Genomic DNA, 21,992 nt, shown 5'->3' on the forward strand with positions numbered 1-21,992 from the left:
AATAATTATTTACTTGATATAAATAATGTTTCAGTTTATTAAATTTTGCATTCAAAGAAAGAATTTAGTCAGCTAAAGTTAAGGTTAGTTAAACCAAACAAATGTTTCGATACAAATTGTAATATACACACTTATTTGGTTTATGCAACTAAAATATTGTTTCAAACAAATTTCCCTCTGAGTGTTCATTTTGTTTACTCATCATTTCATATTTAGCCCTAGAGGGACTTTCAACTTTCTTAAATAAATAGATAAACAAATATTTATACATTTAATTTAACATTTCTAAAAGTAAAGTAAATAAAATAAAAATAAAAATAAAATCTTAGAACAAAACACATGTCCATCATTAGAGAAGAAAAGGTCAAAAAGAAAGATTCGAAAGGGACAAATAAAAGAAAATCTAAGGTAAATCCGCGTTTTAAATAAATGCAACACACACGTACTGCAAGAATGGCGCGAAATTCAAATAACTTTTTCGCCTGTGCACATTGTTATGTATTATGTAAGCTTGTTTGGCGATGAATGGAAATGCGACTGGAAAAGAAAATCCTTGCTGGCAGCACGTGTGCTTTTTTTATTTTTATTTTCCCGATTTTACAGACCATCGCTCGCACCTGCAGACTTCACAAACGTGAAACTCTGTAAAACTTAAAAATACGAGAAACGCATGCGCGACGCCATAACAGTTCTCCAAAGCTGCACGAGAAAAGAGATAGAGAGAGAATCGTCGCACATCGATAAACTACGTTCGTGAAATGTCAACGACGACTAGAAGGAGGGCGACGACAATGATAATGTGTAATCATGTGAAAAAAATGTACCGCTAATACATCTCAAAAAAAAAAATTCTTTCTGGTATTTTTTTTATAAATTTACTAGTTTGAACAAGTTGTGAATACGGAAATTCAAAGTTGCAGAGAACAATCTCTGCTTGAGGAGAAACATTTACCATAGTGGAGAAAGTGAGTATATTTTAAGGTTAGAAAATTGCGCGTATGTTGCACGAAATCGACAAAATTTAATGTTTTTACACTTTCTCGTTCAATGAAGAAATTTAATAACATGTCCGGCTTTTATACAATAACATTTATCTATTTAAATGAATGACATATCCAAATAGTATTGAATTTTCCTGCATCTTACTATACCCGGTCATTATTTCTTTTTGTTATGAAATGTATACTCAAAAATAATTCAAGTAAAACAAATTTTTTTCTTAATCATGAAAAATTAGTTCAAAATGTTGAGTGGAATTTGATACTAGTAACTAGTAGTTAAAAACAAACAATGATGTAACAAGTAAATGAAATCATTAATTAATGTCACTTTGAATCCTAAAATAACCAGAACTACCATACTGTTGCTTTTAGTGTACCAGTTAAAACTACCAATGTTTGCAACTAATATTATCGAAGCTACCATTAATTAAAAATAGTATAATTTCTTATTGTCGATTGTTTTAGTACCCGGTTTGAGGTTAGTGATGTTTAGTATTATTATTAATTACAATATTATTAAATTAAACAAATTAACTTTTTAGTTTCAATAAAGAAATAGAGTAACACATTTTGTTCATATTGACAAAAATAAATATTTGTCGTGTCACAAAGAATAAATATTTATTACTCATAAAAAATTAGCAAATAGTAATTTCATTCTTCATGTATAAAATCAAACAATCTTCTACTATAATAGAAGCATTATCACGAATGCGTGTTTTCATGGTACAGAGAGTGGGTTAATTTTTCTTATCAAACCGAGAAGTTTTTCTCCCCCCTTTCGGCTACGGTAATAATTTTGATGACACTACATTATAACAGAGAAGGAGAAACAATCTTCACTTAAACTAAAACGACGCAGAAAGAGCTAAGAGCGAGCACACGTCCAGTAGATTTACCCTGACCTCGGTCAGACGCGGTATAATTTAACATTATTTCAATCAGTCGTGATCAAGTGGCACGTTAAGTTCACATTTTTTTTCTATTGACAAATTTTAACCGTTTTCATAAAAAAAGGATTTAACATAAATCGGTATGTAATCTTTTTATACCTTACTGTCAAAAGCGATAATTTAATTTAGAGAAGCAAATTTTAATTTAATATCGTATTTATGTAATCTTATTCTTGAATTCGAAATTAAATCAAAGTAACTATTTTAAAAATATTTCAAAATGAAAATTTAACCTTAAATTTAGTGCACTTCTCAGTCTTTCAAAATAGAAGTATTTTTTGAAAAAGAATTTATTTTAAGCACAGTAATGTATATTTCAAACTTAACTGAATTCAATATTTTTTTCTGCAATTTCATTTCTTTTACGCTTAAAATATCAGTGTGTTAAAAATTTATAAATGATATAAATTTTTTAAAAAAGCAATATTTTAAAATAGGAATACTATCAATCTTAATCGAATCTTAATTCTATTCTAAACATATGTTTTTAATTACAAAAATAAATTTTTATAACATTTAATATTTTTTAAATTAACATCTTTTGTTATTATTTTACAACCGACTTTTTATTTCACTTCTCAGTAATTGATACAATTGTTAATACAGAATCAACATATTTTATTTGTTCTTCCTCATATAAATCAGTTTGTTGTCACTACAATGCAAACATTGTGTTATTATTAGGAGACAAATCAAAATTGTTACGAGAACAATAAACTGTTTATTCAAAACAAACAAAAACTTGTTGCTTCCATATATATTAACATTTACGTGTTTTCTTCGTATTGTTCATTAAAAAAAGAAAAATATATATAGAATGATAAATGACAAGACGTAAAAAAAGTCAATTACCACACAAGAACAATGACTCAAATAAATGACATTTAAGAAATAATGAGATTCCTCTCTCTGCATTCAGAAACTTTTGTAAAAATAAATGAGAGGTTCCTTTAAATTTTTTTCTTTTTTTTTTAAAGTGGGGATTATAGGAGGAGCCTTTAAATCTACTCTATCGTTCATCGGGGGTCGTGAATCAAACACGTAATTAGATCCCGTCGTATAACGAGTCATGGAAATAATGTGTCCGATGATATTAACATAAAGCCACTCGAGTATATATACGACAATGAGACGGTATATCAATCCTATCTACACCGTTTTATACTTTCCCTTTCACGCGACAACGCACACACGCTATACATTTTTAGATTTCTTTTCAAAGTATTCGCCGTGCACGAAACATGCTAATTACTTCTCGTTTTCTTTTTTCGTTCATTTGTCAATTTGTTAAAAGAACAGAAACTCGCATTGTTCAGGGAATACCGAAACTCCCCCATCAAGACCACAACACAGTACGAGAAACTTATTTCCTTAATGAGAAACAAAATTGTTTTTGTTTTTCTTGTGAAAAAAAGAGAACCGAGTAAATTCTGTATATAAATAGCACGGTATCATTTATTTAATTATTATTAAAATTACTAATTTATTAGTGTTTAGTATTAGTGATTGTAGTATAAAATAGTATAAATATGATAAATAAAACACAGTTGCAATGAAAGTTAAATTTGCTAGTTATTATACCTACTAGTTGCTACTGCTATCACTTTTATACCTATTTGAAACAAACACTATTTAATTGATTTAAATAAAAATTATACGAATATTTTTTTAGCAATAGCCAAGTCTACCGTTATTTATATCAAATGAATTTTCTGTATCCCTTTGCCGAAAGTACTGTCTTCCCGGTCTGATTTGGCTCCGGGAATAGCGACTTTTGTGGCCGGCTCGACAGACCCAACGAGCGCTCTGATTGGTTACAAGAATTTCAACACACGTACATGTTAGCATAGCAACCACACAGACACGTTACTTACAGAGCTCACGTTTTGAAAACAACTGACAGTCATCAAAATAATGCATGAAATTTCTTATTTTCTTTTATTTATTATTATTATATTTTGTATATTATTAAATATTTATTTGTAAAAGAAAATTTCTTGTTTACTATTTTTTAAATTTTACTTATAATTTTTTTCATGCCCGCCCCGACCAGCTAAGTCTCGGCTTCGCCTCGACTTTGCAAAAGTCGGGCGGGCAACTTATTGAGCTATTTTATTATTCAAACAATAATTATTTAACGTACTTTCGGCTGGGGATACAGAAAAATTGTATACGACACACGGCCAGAAATTTGGATACCCTAGCGAGCGTGATATATAAAGCCTCGGCTTCGCCTCGGCCTTATATATCACGCCGGCCAGGAAATCCAACTTTCTGGCCTAGTATCGTAATATACTATTTGCTTCAGAACAATCAACATTGACGATTGTTACAAACAACAGAAACAAACAGTTATACCATTAAGCACCAGATAAATTAATTTAACAAAAATAGATCATTGTAAACATTTGACTGGATTATACCGCTTATAATCTGTAATCCAGTTTGTACTGTTTTAAACTAATACCATAGTAGCAATAGTGGATAATAAAAGTTTATTATCTAAATTTGAACAGATTTATAAATCCATTATTACAATAATATTAAGTTTCGTTTTGTATTGGACGTCACAAAAAAATATATTTTAGTCTAATCCTTAATGGAAATTATAAAATGGTATTAGTTAAAAGTGTTATAAAAATTATAAAAATTGTAAAGATTTATAGTAAAAGCAATAATAATAGAAATATAGAAATCAATGGAGTAATAAATTATGGTGGTTACCATGGCTGCCAACTACTGTTAATGTTAATTACCTTTAATCAAATCACACTAACTTGATACAATCACTAAGTTTCCTTCTCTGGCGTCAACCTCTATAACTCTACGCTCCATTTCCCAGTAGTTAAGTTCGAAACATTATTAGGTTTACTATGTGACCAATATGCATATGATATTAGGTCCCTAATGTTAATTTTGTCGCCCATTTTTCTCTTAAACTGCCTATCATCGTCACGGTAAATCGTTAAGTGTTAAAATAACACCAAAAAGGATTAAAATAATCCATTTTGGTGTTATTTTAACACCTAACGATTTACCGTGGTTCCTAAAGTTCTGAATTAAATTAAGTTCAAATTAAAATGATTTCAAATTCAAACCCAAAGTTGTCCCCAAGTTAGAATAAATGGTATTTGCTATTATAAAAATAATTAATTAAATACTATAATAAAAATATTTTATTAAGTTTCCAATTGTGCCGCAGTTAATTACTCTATCTTAATTTTGATAGAAGATGAAAGTAAGTTTATATATAATAGTTATTTTCGTAACAAGGGCGCAAAATAGGTGATTGCGACGATGGCGAAATGAAGGGAGCGAGGGGACACAATTTCGCGCCCGAGGCGAAGCCGAGGGAGCGAAAGTGTCCCCGAGGTCCCGAAATTTCGCCAAAGTCGTAATCACCTTTGCGCCCATGATGCGAACATAATTTTTTATCCTAACTGCATGGAAAGTATGGCATAGAGGGCACGCACGATTAAACGCTCATATTAGTTAAAAATTAAGCTCTATATAAACAATATATCGAATGAAGTCTATAATGATAGAAGTTTTAAAATAGAAATAAAAAACAATGTATTCTGGAAACATAGTATTTATTTAGAACGTAGTAATTAATAATTAAACAAAACTGAAACAAGAACTTTTAAAATTGACAATTTTGATAAACGAAATGGGAACAAAACCAAATGTCTCATTATTTTTTTAGAGAAAATAAAAAAAAATTGCAAATTTTTATAGACAAAATAAAACAAGTTGAAAATGTTTGCAGTTTTATAGTCAACACAAAAAGAAAGTCGAAAATGTCGCATTTTAATGAAGAAAATCGAATAATTAACAAGCGGGCGGTAAAGTATTTTCCGCCCGCTCGGAGGTAGGCGAAGCGGGCGGAAAATACTTTACCGCCCGCTGACGTCATACAAGCGGGCGCAAAATACTTTTCCGCCCGCTTCCCCCACTCCCGGGCGTAATGTGTTACTTTGCGCCCGCCTTAAGTGCCCGAAATGACATACTTTCCGTGCAGGTAGGACAAAAAATATTTTTTTCAGTGGATTTTTTTGTAAATCATAAATCATTTCTGTCTACCCTAATCTGATTGTGCTGCACCGCCCTCTCATTAAGATCGAGTACTGCCTAGTGACTGTATTTCCTTGCGCGTTTTGAGAGGACCCTTCTCATTGTCTCCACTACTGCAATAATATAACGAACCCTCCGCGCTACTTTCCCTTTCTTTCTATATAAGAAAATATCTTTATAAATTGAAACACAGATAATTCAATTGAGCAAAAGTATAACCCACAGCATCCTCGCATCGGATAATGACCTTACCACCTGTTTGGTAGAGATACAACAAGACGCGATATGAAAAAACTCATCCTTATACATTCATTGCTCTAATTGAAGTGCACCTCTCAAAGAATGACATTATTAATATAATTAATGCATTTGTAAAGGTTCATTTTTAATTACTACCATTCTTCATATTGTATACATGAATCTCAAAAATTTATTATACTTTTTTTGACTTTAACTTTTGAATATCTTACAAGGCTTGTTCGTCATGAATAAAATTAATAAAGCATCCTTTGGATATGACACTTTGTGGCACTTGATTGCACACTTTATGATCTATTTAAATTTCATAAGGTTGCATAATGCGACACGTTCAATTTGGATTTCGCTTTATGAAAAACTCAACTAAAATCCATATTAATTTTTTATATTTTTTAGAATTCTATATTAAAAAAAAGTACTGTTTTCTCCGTAAAGAAATTTTTTTCCATTTTTTACACATCAAAAATGTGATAATTCATTCTATAAATAAATAAATTGCAGAGGTCAGGTACGTTTACATAACACTGGCTTTTGTCAATCTGCTTCCTTTTCAGCATTTAAACACTTGAGATAAATGGAAATAAAAGATTCAAAAAATAATTTTAACATGAATTTGCTATGCAATAAATTAATTAATGACGAGTAAAGAGCACAAATAAATATTTGATAAAAATCGACTAAACGATTTTTATTGAATCAAAGAAAATTTATTTTGGAGTTGAAATTTTTTTTGTACTATTAGCGACAATAAAAATGAAAATTAAGGTCAAGTGCAGAGCACCTGTAATGAAATATAAATTCCTAATAACTCCATTTTAAAATGATATTTCTATGATTGCTTTATTTTTACTTGTTTATTTAAAACACCACTAAAATTACATTTAATAGACAATAATAAGATATCTGAAAATAGATCTACTTGAAAAGGCACAGAAGAGAGCGCACTACTTAATTGCAAAATGTATATACTCTTAATTAATATCAGGGAAAATGCCAATCTGTAAATTACAAAGTTTCGAAATTAACTGCAAGAGCTTTCTGCTCCCTTTAGCAAAAGATAAACTCGAGTCTGTTACTACTCCTGCGAATAAGAAAGGAATGAATGCTATTCGATAACTTTCGCATAGCTGCGCTTTATTTAACAAACCACGCATTCCAAACTGATATAACTTCATGTTTCATAAAGAATCGAAAAATAAATAACAAATAATGAAAGAAAGAAAAATAAATAATAAATATTATTCCAATATTTTCATTTTAATACAAGAGAAATATTTGCAATTTCAATTAAAACACCACTAAAATTCCATTTAATTATCGATAAATAATAACATGTTTCTGAAAATAATGAAAATAAATTTTTTTAAAAATCCAGTTTTATAAAACATTCAAAGTGAAAAAATAGTAATTAATTAGTTATTATGTTAAAAAAACATAAAAATTAATATTTTACTCTTATTTTGAGGAAATAAAATATGATTGTTTAAAATAAATTGAATTTTATAACAAAATTTTCTTCATCCTACTTTAATTTATGTTTCCCATATTTTGAAAATAATTTTTCGTTTATGCAAGTAAAAAAAGAATTATTTATACAAGTTTGCACGTATATGGCTTTTTTTTGAAAAATATCGCGTGCGAAGTTTATCTCGAGATAGCGAGCATGTACCCCTTTTACAAAAGTTCTCAAGTTTTCCAATTAACAGCAACGTTTTAATTGATAAGCGCTTTATAAACGTTGCTGATAATAAAGATGATAAAAAAATTTTACAAAAAATATCAAACTTAACAGAAAATTTTTTAAAAAAATTGTCATAAGTTTATTTGAACAAATTTTTATTTAAAAGAACTTTTTTTTAGCAAAATTTTGTAAATAAGATATTTTGTAATTAAGAAAAATGTATTTGATAGAATTATTATTAAAATAACCGTAATAATTAACTATTACTTTTATAGCAACAAATTTTTATTCAATTCTTTTCAACATGTTGGAACAAATGGAAATTTTGTGAAATTTTGATAAAAATAATAAAAAATGAGAATGTAATATAATATAATATCTATAATATTGGAAAATTAAAAATTAGAAATTAAAAAAAGGGTATAAAATCCTCAAAAATTGAAAAATGTGAACAATGTGAACAAAAAGATAAATCCAAAAACTGTGATTTAAATAATAAATATATGAAAATACGTTGGCATTAAACTCGTAAATAACAATTTCGCCCGGCTGAATGAGACATTTGAGTGGTAAATAATCGTAAGAGCTTTGCACCGTTCTCGAAAAATAACACGAGTCTCCCTCTTGTTGCATCAAGTACACAAAAGAGTAGGGGGAGAGTTTAAAAAAGCGAAAAAAATAACAAGCGCCCTTGAAAAAGCAATTTATATTTAGTCAGCAAAATTCAACGATAAAACTAGTCAGGCACAATCATCGCGGTGTACTATTTTCATTTCTGTCACATTTTCCCCAAGTACCATCCATACATAAACATATGAAAATACAATTTATATCCCTTGATATTCAAAAAGAGCTATCGATAATCTCTTCATCATTTTATCAGTAACAGTGAATATTTTCAAGTGTATAGAGTATTAGTTTAGTGTATAAATATATACCTTGTACACGTTAGATGCGTCCATTAGCAGTTCACGTAATTCATAAGCAAATATTTGTTGAACGAACGACAACGACAGTAAAAGCTAACAGACTTGGAGCAACGTTCTTTCTTTATTTCTTTTTTTTTTTCTTTTTTGACAGAAGAAAAGAAACTCGCTCTCGTGGAAGGTTGGAACGCTCGTTGAACCTAATATCGCTCAAAGAAAAAAAAGGGATGGAACTTTTCCTATGAGAGGGCGAGAAAAAGGGGAACAAGGAATAAGAAAAGTGCAAAAAAAAGAAGAAGATAGAGAACAAGTTGAAAGATGGTTTGGAAAATATATATATGAATCGAACGAATGTCCATTTGACGAATGTCTTCAACTTCTTTTAGTGTCTAGCTGGCTTCTAGCTGGCTTCTAGCCCTTGATATCCACCCCCTAGACAACATTTCGTGTTTCCACTCTCTCACATACACACGTGCACACATATTATATACATCTAACATTATTGTTGTCCTGTGGAAGAGCCCGAGAGAAACTTCTTCCCTTTACCCCCTTTAGCTGAGAAAAAAAAGTTTACGACGTTTCACTTGAGGCTTCTCGGCACTTTTCCGTCGCGTCGGACTCTCAGCTTGATGCCTTTCTGACGTCGAGTGACGTTATACTTTTTTTCCTCTCTCTTTCTCTATTTTCTGTCATGGGGTGACTCGTATGAAGCATCACTCTCTTTTTATATATGCGAATCATTTCAAAAAAACATTTGAAATTTATGATATATGACTATTTTTGCGGTAGAGATTTCCCAGCCATCCTCAACCGACGTGCGGAATTTTCATGGAAGATTTCACGAAAAAATTCCTCATGTAATTTAAAGAAAAAAAAAATTTAGAAGTATTTTTTCGTAAAAATTTTTCAGATGCGAAAAAAATTATTCCACCGAATTCTTTTTACTTTCTTTTTAATTGAACTAAAGGTATTTAACATTTTTTTTAATAAAACAAGAGAAATTCTAATTACTTCAACTACGTCCTATAAATTTTTGTTTGGAAGAGGATTTCCTTAAAAACTTGAAATCCTACTATTTATTAAAACTTTCATTTGTCCGAAATAAACACTGCTCGACAGAGATAAATTTTTGCCGGAATTCTAAGCCTCCCTTCAAAATTTCTTTGATAATTTCTTATTTTACTGAAATTAATGTTTTTAATTTTTTTTTCACATATTCAATGGTACTCACCCCTTCCAAAGTTGATTTTCAGGAAAATGAACCCAACATGGAACGTCATTGGATTGTGGTGATAAAGCTGCTTTTCATTCTGCCTCGAATCCTTTTCACATTCATCTTCCGCTTTCTAATGTGGATACCACCCTCCACGATGTGAAATTCCAACATTGTCACGAGAGTCCAAGATTATTGATGATTATTTTCCGTGTTCTAAACTCACTCGATTGTTTCCGTCTGCAAAAGAAAAACAATTACAATGTAGAATATTCCAAATAGTAAACAATTGTAAAGAAAATAACCATTCGCATATAACAGTTCTATTATTTTTTTACTAACTTTCAGAAAGAATTTCCATTTTTCGTAAACTGTTGTAAACATACGGTAAAAATTGTTAAAAACTTTTATTTACATTATTAGTAAACAAACAATTTACTTTGTTTCGTCAAGAGAAAGAGATTATTTTCGACGGATCTGCTTAAGCGTAAATACGCATAAACCATCAAAAATCCTCTATTCTTATAAACAGAAGTCTCCTTTTGTCGTTTATAAGCCTCTCCGTTAGTAAAACGAATTTACAGTTTCCCATTTGTGCGCTACAGCAACCCTATTTTCAGAAGGAAATTGTGCAAGATGCCCTCTCAGGCGTGCTTTACGAAGCGCCTCGGCCGCTTTGGGCGATTATTTCACTGACCAACATTTTCACGATAAAATAAGGGGGAAAATATCAAACAATTTTTTTTCTAGTAAAAATAAGAAACCACAATTTTTTGATTTGCTAACCAATAAATTCTTGAGAAATGAAATGGAAATTTTTACCTACAATGATGAACAAAATAGTAGGTACTCGTATATAAACAGAGTATGCAAATTACCATTTGAGATGAGTTTATGGAGGATACAAAATGAAAACGGCGCCAAGCGACAGTCGGGGAAAATACAATAAGAAATCTTCAAGAATATGTGTACTTTCTCTCTTTATTCTTTATTCTATGCTTTTGCAGTGAGTGAAGTAGCAATAGTCGATGCCAAAGGCAAACGCGACTCGTAGGAGTTAAGGGGTCAGTCGAGCGTAAAGATGGGGTGGCATCTGGCTAGTTTGTCTCTTTTCTTCTGCTGTCAAAAATCCTTTTCCTCTCAACTCCTTCAAGCAAAAATCTCTCTCTCTCTCTCTCCTCGTATTTTTCCAACAAATTTTTCCAACTTGTTCCTCTACTTCATTTTCTCCCTCCGAATATTCTTTAAGCAATTTGAATTCCATTTACAAGTCTAACAGGCATATAGAGTTTATTCAAAAATAGAATTGATAATTGCAAATGAAAAAACGAAAAATATTACCATGACCACGGTTCTAATTTTAATGAGCAATTAGTAAAGCTCGTGTGGGGGGAAAATAGAAGAGAATCTGAATTATGTATGTATTTCTAATTAGTATCCTCAACGCTTCTGTTTATAGTTGTCAGTTTCTGTTTTATTTTCTCGCCATATACGAATGACTGCCCTCTACTCAACGATAACGTGATTTTGTGATTCGCGTAACCCCTCTTGGATTTACGATCCTATCCAACAAGCAGCTCTTTTGAGGGAGGACGAGAGCAAACATGTGACGCATTTTAGCAGCAGGGTGGACACATCGGCAATCGCGTCAGACAAGTAGATTGTGGATGTCACCAATTCCCCTGGCCAATGATCCGTTTAAGACCACTTTAATGTTTGTTTGATGCTCACAAAGGAAACTGAAGTAGCTCCACAAGAAAATCTCGCCTTTCCTATTTTCTTTTCCTCCTCTTCTTCTTCTTCTTCTTCTTCTTCTTCTTCTTCTAATAATAATGTTCAACGAGTGTGGCAACATGTCATCTCTTGTTTGACCTCATCGCTTTTTGATCTACGAACCACCATTTTCCGCAGATATTATCTCGTTTTATCCTATAATATTCAATCTCAATTCCATTTTCAATTTATGATTTGGTTGACTTTTGTTCACGAAACATCATTTTGTCTGAGGAAAATCAATCTATAAGTGAGCGAAAGAATAATTTCTGAATTTGTACGATGTTCAATTTTCAATTTAGATTATTCGTGAATTGTTGTGTGATTCAAATTGCGGTTGGTGATACCTTTCGATTAGATATTGTATGCAAAATGTTTGGCAACGATAGAACCTAATGCAGAAAGTACATGACACCCTCAACAATACCATCTTTATAATTCTTATGAAATTACTTAGAATCATCTTTAATTTTCAGTTTATGTGCAATACAGCTTAGAACCACCTGTTTTACTCAAGATGAGAGAGATTTTATACGACATAGTATCCTAAATGCAATTTTACTAGTACCATCAGTAACCTTCATGTTACATATATTTAGAATTGAATGTCATTGTTTTACATGCCACAATTTGTAGTACCATTTGTAATCCAGTTTTTACTGTCTACAAACCAAAATCTATCATCTAAAAGTTTCATTTTACATGTTGGAATTTATCTACCGTACACGCAAACCAAGTATTTATCTCATCATCTATGATCTATGATCTATTATGCTTAAATTAAATATCAAGATATTTAATAATCTCAAAATTTATTTAACGATTCGTGTTTCTGTTAAGAAAGGTATTTAGAAAAGTAACAATCTTCAATCTAAATTCTACATGCCCAAATCTACATTTTACAAGTTAAATACAGTAGATTACAATTTTCTCTACAACAGTTCAAAGCCCATTTGTGGCAAAAGATGAAAATTCAATTACCCAGATTACAACCTTTTAGAATATGATAAGGTTATCATGGGACGTTATCGTAGAAGATTATTTCAACAAAGCACTTGTGAGACAAATTTCTTCGTTTGATACATACATATATTCTGATTTACGGATATTTTTCCCCTCTTTCACGAATTCTTCAAATGGAATTGGTATAAAATTTAACGCTTGTTTCTTGAATGAAATTTCGAAAGAAAAATGTAGCATGATATTTTGTGTCTCGAGTAGGAGTGGAGAAGAAAGAAGCAAATTGCGGATTGTATCTCCGTATGTCTTGGAGACTATGAGTCATTTTCCTTTATAACTTACGATCTCCGGCGGAAGCCGTTATTCAAAGACACCTAAAAACTATTCGAATGGGAAGAATCGTGTGTCTGTGTATATAAAGTCGCGTGAAGGGGTAGAGCTTTAGTCGTCAGCCTGGTGCATTTGATATTCGTTTCTGTCGCCAACGTTACGACGACGACACTACGGACCGCTGGATTATGGAAATCGAGAGAAAGCTCCCTTTGTTTTTCCCAAGTGTCTATGACTCGATTCTTTCATTTCCTAAACCCTCCCTTTTTTCATACTGAACGCGCGCATTCTTCGTCTGATAAAAGTCAAGAGAATGTATATGTGTGTCCAACGAACCCTTATATACTTGACGGTCCAGAATGCCGAATACTCTCACGATTTTCCTCACGCCTATACACATCCAAAGAATCATGTGAGAGATCAACTAGGTTCTCTCAATGTCTCCATCACGACTTCTTTTTTCCTCAAGGGAGTGCCCCCCTCGACTCTCTCTCTCTTCTTACGACCATGTAAACATCCAAACTGACGGCAGATCCTATCAGCCGTTGTTTCTTTCGGAAAAATCCTTCCTTAATACATTGAGCAAAGATGAAACGAGATGTTACATTTGTCAGTGGTGTATTTTCTACTTCTATCCTGGATTTTAGATTCAATTTTCTCCAAACTTTTTCTACATTTCCAAAACTTGATATAAAAATGTAGCTATCAATTTTTCATGAAAAAAAAGGAAAATACGTTGAATAAAACGGATATAATGAAAATATATGATTAAAAATTAAATTCAAACGCTAAAGAAAAATAATTTTCTGGAGAAGAAAGAAGCCGCAAGACAAAAAGAAAAAGGATCTTCAACGGAGGTAAAATGACATTAGGAAATAATGAATACAGGTCGAGACAATTCAGAGTCTTTTCACTGGCACAGCAAGGACTACCTCGCGATCATTACAATAATCTCATTCGGGATACTCTTGCGTTTCCGAGTGCAGCATTTCTCTATTTTTGTTTCGATTTTTCGTTTAACGCGGCCAAGTCTGCCGCTCATCGAATTGCAAAGCGGCTCGCCAGGTACGATGTCGGGAAGTAAAGCAGACGCAAAGCCCCCAAAGCATTCGTTGCAGCTTGGTTTGAATAACAAATTCCTTTGTAGACAAAGAGACTTGACGAGGATGGAAAATAATTGCGAATGAAGATGACTATATGGGTGCAAGAGGGAAAAACGATTAGAATAAGATAGAGGAAGAGATTTGAATTTAAGTTTGTGATCTCTAATAACTTTGTACGATTGTCGACCCTACTGCGCACATTATCTATACCAATTCTATATATGCTTGGAGAGATAAAACCGACCATCATTAATGGTTAGACACAAGTGAACCAATTTTCTAGTGGACAATTGCCATCGCAATTGGCGGTTCGTAACTTTTCAGTGCTTGCACACTCAAATTCTGGGTCATTATGCTACTGCAACTTAAAGTCTCCATCTTATGCTCATTTCATTAAACACTTTGACAACTAGAAGATAAAAACATCACCCATTCATTTCAACTGACATTATTTCCCCGAAAAAAAATTTATACAGTGTCTGATATCTATCCATCTTTCATTTATCGTTTCCATTTCCTATCCATATATTTTCCCACCTACTCTAAAGCTCGCATTACATTTTAGACACGTTATTCGAAAGATGAGCCTCTTAAGAGTACCATCGGAACGCGGGAAAGTGGGTGTTAAATAAGTAAGCGGTACATTTATCCGCAAGTTGGTTTGAAATTTTTATGAAGCGAAGACGAAATATGCGGAGGGAGACGATTAAACGATTAGTATTCTTAATATCACGAATATTTTTTACTTTTATTTTTTTTATTTATTTCAAATAAAGTCGTGGTCAATTAATAAAGATGTCTTTCTTTACTATCCCTCCCCCTTTTTCTTTGAGAGTGGGATTGAAACGATGTATGGAATGTTCATTAATATTCTTTCAGCAGTAAATTATCGACGATCATAAAAATGCATTTCACGCCTTTGATATACGTGTCAGCATCTGCTTCGTTGCATTTTATCCCCCAAGAGTTTTTATACTCGATTCTATATCATAAAGCGATAAATTACATTAGATTTAAAGAGACACTTTCTTCCCTATTTTGATTTGCGTTAAAGAAAGTAGACAAAAGATAAATAAATAAAACAATTGCTTTTACAATTGTGTCCCCTTTAAGAGAGAAAGCAATAAGAAGACGAATATAAACAAATAGAAAAAGTTGAAGGATCAAGTAGCAAAATTAACTCATAACTGAATTTCATTTTTCATGTCGGGCGCTTTCTTTTATCTTTCTTTCAGAGTCTAATTGAAACGAGCAACCAACTCGATGCTCACTTATGTAAAATATTAAGATTGAAAACCTTCAAAGGTACTTAAAATGAAAAAAAGATAGAGATTCCCCTGGTAAATAGAGAGAGAGAGAGAGAGAGAGAGAGAGAGAAAAAGAAGGAGAAATCCTAAGGGATTAAGAATTTCTGATCTCATTTCCATCACATAAAGAAAGGGGGCGTGACAAATAATCATTTTCCCTTCTGGCTCGTAGAAAATGACTTTAAGATTCAAATTTTCAGTCTCGAGTGTATACGAACTTATTCAGTTGCTAATTAAACGAAAGCTTATTTTTAACGGCAATGAGAATCAAGTCGTTTAAGTACTTTAAAGGGAGTTATTTTCCAAAGTATATAAACGAAACAATAACATTTATTATACAATTGCCACACTTTTTAGCAATCAAGAAAATTTATTATTCACACTTTTTTCGAAATTGCAAAGTTCTGTCAATATTTTCTTTTTATTTTTAAAAGAAGTTGTCTCAAACAAAGCACACAAATTTATTGCCATACCCCCTATTTTGGAATGAAATTGAAATAATTATTAGAGCGTAAATTTGTACATCTTAGATCGATACAGAGAGCCCAGTTCTTATTTATACGAACTTAATTACTGGTTTTAGGTTGGAATTGAACGTAGTGTAATCTATTTAGATGCACCAGGCGTAAACACAGGCTTGATGCTATATTGCATTACAAAATGTTATAATCCGAAAACAGCAGGCACTCGCTTAACTGCATTAGCCGTAGCTAGGATAATACTCTCTGTCATTTATTTTATAAGTTGCTTTAATTGTTGTAGACAAGTGTTGCGAGGGCTTAATACGACTTTGTTTTGTACTGCGAACACAATTCACACGATTCGTAATCAGAATACTAATTAATTCCTCCAACATGCAAAGACAAGATAATAATTAAATCCAATTTTTCATTTATCTTCATTTATATATTATATCAGAATTTGATTTCAACTTCAACTTACAATAATTATTGAAAAATCAATTAACAAACACGCGATGTAAATTATTCCGCGGAAAAAAAAACAAAATAAATAAAATCCCCCGATGCGAGATATAAATTGAAAAAATAAAAGTGGAAAGAAAAAGAGGAAGCTTTCAAAAATATTTTATTCTAACCGTAAAACAAGTGACTGTGATTCATCCACAAGAATTACATTTTACGACAGTTAGCAAGAGAATATTACCAAGGCGATTATTGTAAAGAACATTAATTTTCTGCATAAAGCCACAGAGTATCACTTTTTACGACACTCTTTGCCATAAAAGTTCTTGAAGCGTATGTTTATCTAATTTACTATCCAGGAACAGGTTTTAATAAAAAAAAGGAACAATTTTTTTTAAATACCGCCTCAAAAAATACAGATACAATATTTCTTCCCTAAAATGAAAAATGTTCTCATGTTAAAAAAGCATCAATAAACCACGACAATTCGTTTCTATTATAAAGAATCCATTTCTATTCTCGATATCGAAGAAATAAATGAGGTTCTTTCTTCCAGTTCTGATAATAAATTTTATCCTAATCGATCAATCATAATTTTTCTTTTCAGAAATCAATTCGGCAACGCAGTGATGCCGAGGCCTGTGTTATTATTGTTTATAACGGCCACCGTTTTTGGTCTTGGATATGCATTAAATGGTGAACTTGTGGAACAAGAGTGCCCGGTTGACTGTCACTGTCACTATTTTCGCATCAACTGGGTGACAGATTGCTCCGAGAGCAATCTCACCAGCATCCCCTATGACGAGCTCAGTCCGAATGTTTATATCTTAGACATGAACGGTAATAACATCGCTCATGTGGATCCATTTCCCCAGGACATCAAACTCAGAAGACTACAAATGGCTCACAATCTACTCACCCAACTCGCATACGACTCTTTTGCCGGATTGGCCTATCTTTTGGACGCCGACATTTCCTACAATCAAATCAAAATCATAGATCCAGAAGCTTTCAGGTAATTCCTTAAGTTTGCACTTATCTTTAATTTAACAAAATTCAACAGAATTTCTACATAATAGTGAATTGACTAAAATTCAAATGTTACTAAAGAGCGATTTTATTTCTACAAAAAAAGGTGTAATTAACTATGATTAATCGAACAACTAGAGAACTAATCGTTTTTGTTTCTTTCTCAAGCAAGAATATTTGAATTTAAAATTAAAATTTCTTTTTGATTTCACAGAGACAGTCCGGGACTGATCACACTCGAGCTTCAGCACAACCCTCTGGCGGAAGTGAAGGGCAACTTTTTAAATTGTCGAACACTATTGTACCTGGATCTCAACAATTGTGGAATTCATCGATTGAACGATCGATTCTTTCACAATACGACAAACCTGAATAAACTTGATCTTTCAAATAATCCCCTCAAAAGAATCGAACCAGGACCCTTCGATCATCTGACAAATCTCGAATATTTAAAATTAAACGCCTGTAACTTGACTTACATCTCACCAGATGCATTTCAACAATTGGAGAACCTGCGTGAACTCGAAATGGCTGACAATGATCTTAAAATTCTCAGCTGGAGAAGTGTATTGTCCCCATTGGTACGCTTGGAGCATTTGGATATTCGAAATACAGGAATAACAAACCTACCGGGCGATGCTTTCGCCAAGAATTTATATCTACGAAACTTAATATTGGCCGACAATGAATTAACACACTTGGATGTCAGCAACACATTGGGTCACAATCTTCACAGTCTTCAATCCTTGGATCTATCCAACTGTCATCTACAAGATCAGCTGGCAGATGAGGCATTTCAAAATGCAAGTAAATTACGAGTCTTAAATATCAATGGTAATCCAGCATTCGCTGGTAATTTGACCGAAGTATTACGTAATTTGCCAACATTACATAAACTCTCATTGAGTAATTGCAATTTGAAACAATTACCAAATGCATTTGATGTTCTTGAACATTTGGAGGAACTTGACGTCTCTCACAATCCACTGTCCGACGCTTTTGTTCGACTTAATCCTCTCAAGTCACTCGAGTTTCTTGACATGTCCTATTGTAATCTCGGACTTGTGGGTAACAAAACATTTGCCCAGACAACTTCTCTCAAGAAACTAATACTCTCGGGAAATCGTCTACACACATTGGAGCAGGGTCTCTTCGCGAACCTCACACGACTGGAGTCATTGGAATTAAGAAATTGTGACCTTAAAAATCCAGTCGATCCCACGGTATTTGGACATCGTGACTATATTCATATTATTGAATTAAAACTCGGTGGGAATCCATTAGTAATACCCGAAAATGGTCCCCTACTACCAAAACAACTATCAGGTCTCGAAATTCTCGATCTAAGCAACTGTAAATTAGAAAATCTTCACAAAAACGTATTTCTACAGACAAAAAATTTAACGCTTTTGAATTTATCCGGCAACAATATTAAAGGACCAGACAATCTCATCGGTCTCAAGGCACTGAGTAACCTTGAACATTTGGATCTAAGTAGTAATAATATTACCACAATAGATTCAAAGGTATTCGAAGAAAATTCCCGATTATTGTCAATTAATTTAATGAACAATCCATTTGTCTGCAATTGCTCGATTGTCGACATGTGGGATTGGTCAATTGACACAAAGAATGATCGCAATATTCTCGTTGGCAGTCAACCAGCGTATTTTGCTGCCAACGCGGCAAAATTACGCAAGAGTCTATCCTGTTCGTACGATCCAGAGACTTATCGTATTATAATGGAACAAAATCGCAGTTCAACTGATCGCAAACCATTTTTACGTAAAGGCGATCAAACGCCAAACAGAACATGGGCAAAGTACATTCGCGAATCAAATTGCAGCCGAAAATCATGATATAAGGGGGCCGAATTTCAAAATTCAATGACTAATAATGCCTATCAGGAGGCGGTCGATAGGCGTAAAGTAGAACTCTAGATTCGATCATTTTTTGTAGTTTTCAGCTATGAACCAGCTGTGTGAGTACAATCCGTATTAGAATTCAATGTTTTTGAGAGGAGGCTATTTATGTAAATGCTGAACAAACAAATTTTTCTTTACAAAAATTAATTACTTGACTGTTATTATTCTTTTTGCTTCTGGATCCAAATGATAACAATGCCATATTTTAACAAATTGATACCAAAAATTGAATTAAATTTGATATTAATTTAATCTACTGTCGTATCAGTTTGATCCAATTTCGTAACAATTTGATATTAATTTGATACGTTCCAGAAAACTATATTCTTGTTAATAATTATTTACAAGAAGCTTTTTGCATTTAAATCCACAACTTTTGAAATTATTAGACACTTCTTTTATGAAACTTTGGTTAAATATGAATTCTGTTAAATGAAAATTTCTTTAAATAGTATTCCACCAAACCAGAGCCTCGTAAATAAAATATTCGAATAATCAGAAACTGGTAAATAAATTGTCTGTAATCTTACGAAATTCAATTATTAATATTAATAATAATAAAATACTGGAATAATAGTCAAGTAATCGATACTATTTTAAAAAAAGAATTTGTTCCTTCAGCGAAAAGATAAAACGAATTCTTCTTGAGATTATAAAATTTAGTAATGATTTTAACGTGAAATTATATACCATATAGACTTAGATAAATGATCTAGTCCCGAAGTGATTGTATTAAATTATCTTTAAGAAATGGAAATCCTCTCAAGGATCATCACACTATCATTATGGAAGCATTACTGTATATTTCAATTCCAAAAAAACAAAATTCATTAAATTTTCAATCTTTCAATGAATCATCGTACTTTTTATATAACTGTTAAAAAAATTTCATGATTAATTAGAAAAAAAGAAATATTCAATAAATCATGAAAATAAATATTTAAATTTGACATTTTTCATCAATAAATATCAAGAAACTCAATTATTTTCTATATTCATGTGAACATAGCTGGACATGAAGAATACAAAAATTGTCAATAGGAGTTCTAGAAAAAAAAAGTTTGTCATTCATTGAATTTTGAAATTTAGCCGAGAAAATGAGAAAATAATGTTAAAATCTGTTATAATGCGATTATTTATACATTGATTTCTTTTTCTCTATATGTTCTTTTGTCAATCAATGTTTTAGCGAATTTCAATGTTAAACTTCAATTTCAATTTCCGTTATTGTCACAGTATTACCGATACGAATTAGATTACGTCATTGCACGGAAACTGAAGTAATTACGCGTTACATTCTAGAAACACACGAAGTTGCGATCTACGAATATATATATATATATATATATATATATATATATATATATATATATGTTTGCAGTTGGTTTACAATCAGATGGCAATTACAGCTTTTTGCATTCGCGTTTTTCCAGAATGGACTCTGTATTTAAAATTTAATTTCGTTTCTTTTATTTCTTGTTTTCTAAAATTTTCTTTTCTATATATTCTCAAACAATGTTAAATATAATAGAAACAGCTTTTGTAAAACATTCTTTTACAATTTTTAATTATAATCCTTTTAATTTTAATACTCAATTTATTTCTGTTAAGTCTTTGAAAAGATTATTTTTAATAATTCTTAAAATTACTTTCTCCTGAAAAAAAATGATTTTCTCACAAGATTGTCTATATCATCATTTTTTTCTGTGAAATAAAAATGATTGTTTAGTTCTAATACTCTTTGCGATATACATATAGTTTTGAAAGATAAATTAGAATATTGATATCGAAAATGGTGAATATTAGTACGATTTCATTGTACTCATCCTGTAACAAGACTGTGTTAAATAAATACGCCATTTTTCTTCGTATTTTTCGACTTGACTTATTTAACTAATTCACTTCTGGTATTAATTACTCAAATAATATTAATTAATTATCCTTATTAATAAAATCAGATGTCTGTCTGTACATTGCTTAAAACTTCAAAATGTTAACATGATTAGTTATTATGGACATCAGGGATTCCAAAAATATTCTTAAAAAATTTAATGTATGTACGTATGTATGTACGTATGTATGTACGTATGTCTGTCACAAAAACTTTGTACCCCAATCACACAAAAACATGTAAATCGATTTAAGTCCAACTTGGTAGGTTATTAGGTATTGACCCAAGGAAGGTTTATAAATTTACAGATTTAAAAAATATTAATTAGAACGGGAGATATTCAATTTCTTCAAAAAATTCAAAAAATCGAAAATTTCAAAATTTTTAATTTTTTCATGGATTGCTTTTAAAGTTTCTATACTTGAGTATCACATGTTATTTAGTCACATTTTAGCATAATTTTGCAAAAAATAAAGTCCTATAACTAATATGTAAGTATACAAATGTTTTCAAAAAATCAAAAATTTCAAAATTTTACATTTTTCATGGATTGCTTTTAATCTTTCTATATTTGAGTATTACATGTTATTCAGTCACATTTTAGAATAATTTTGCAAAAAATACTATCCTATAACTAAGATGTAA

At 31.4% G+C, this 21,992-nt stretch overlaps 2 protein-coding genes across 4 annotated transcripts in view; one reads left to right on the forward strand and one right to left on the reverse strand.

Annotated features, from left to right (window-relative positions):
* LOC122499320 (platelet glycoprotein V-like) overlaps positions 1 to 21,992 on the reverse strand; it is a 128,160-nt gene that overhangs the window by 88,643 nt on the left and 17,525 nt on the right. For both annotated transcript variants that reach the window (XM_043607600.1, XM_043607599.1), the window contains exon 5: positions 10,125 to 10,346. The gene's annotated coding sequence lies outside the window, so the exon portion shown is untranslated. The remainder of the gene's footprint in view (positions 1 to 10,124; positions 10,347 to 21,992) is intronic.
* Positions 715 to 21,327, forward strand: LOC122499319 (protein artichoke-like). 2 transcript variants are annotated; one of them, XM_043607596.1, is made up of 3 exons: positions 715 to 965; positions 17,110 to 17,517; positions 17,746 to 21,327. In XM_043607596.1, the coding sequence occupies exons 2-3, from the start codon at positions 17,132 to 17,134 to the stop codon at positions 19,388 to 19,390; spliced, it is 2,031 nt and encodes a 676-aa protein (XP_043463531.1). In that variant the 5' UTR covers positions 715 to 965; positions 17,110 to 17,131; the 3' UTR covers positions 19,391 to 21,327. The 2 variants fall into 2 exon arrangements, with proteins under 2 accessions (XP_043463531.1, XP_043463532.1); XM_043607597.1 differs by lacking the exon at positions 715 to 965 and adding an exon at positions 1,858 to 2,034.

Source organism: Leptopilina heterotoma, unplaced genomic scaffold, assembly GCF_015476425.1.
Source record: "Leptopilina heterotoma isolate Lh14 unplaced genomic scaffold, ASM1547642v1 Lhet_167, whole genome shotgun sequence".
Taxonomy (NCBI): Eukaryota; Metazoa; Arthropoda; class Insecta; order Hymenoptera; family Figitidae; genus Leptopilina; species Leptopilina heterotoma.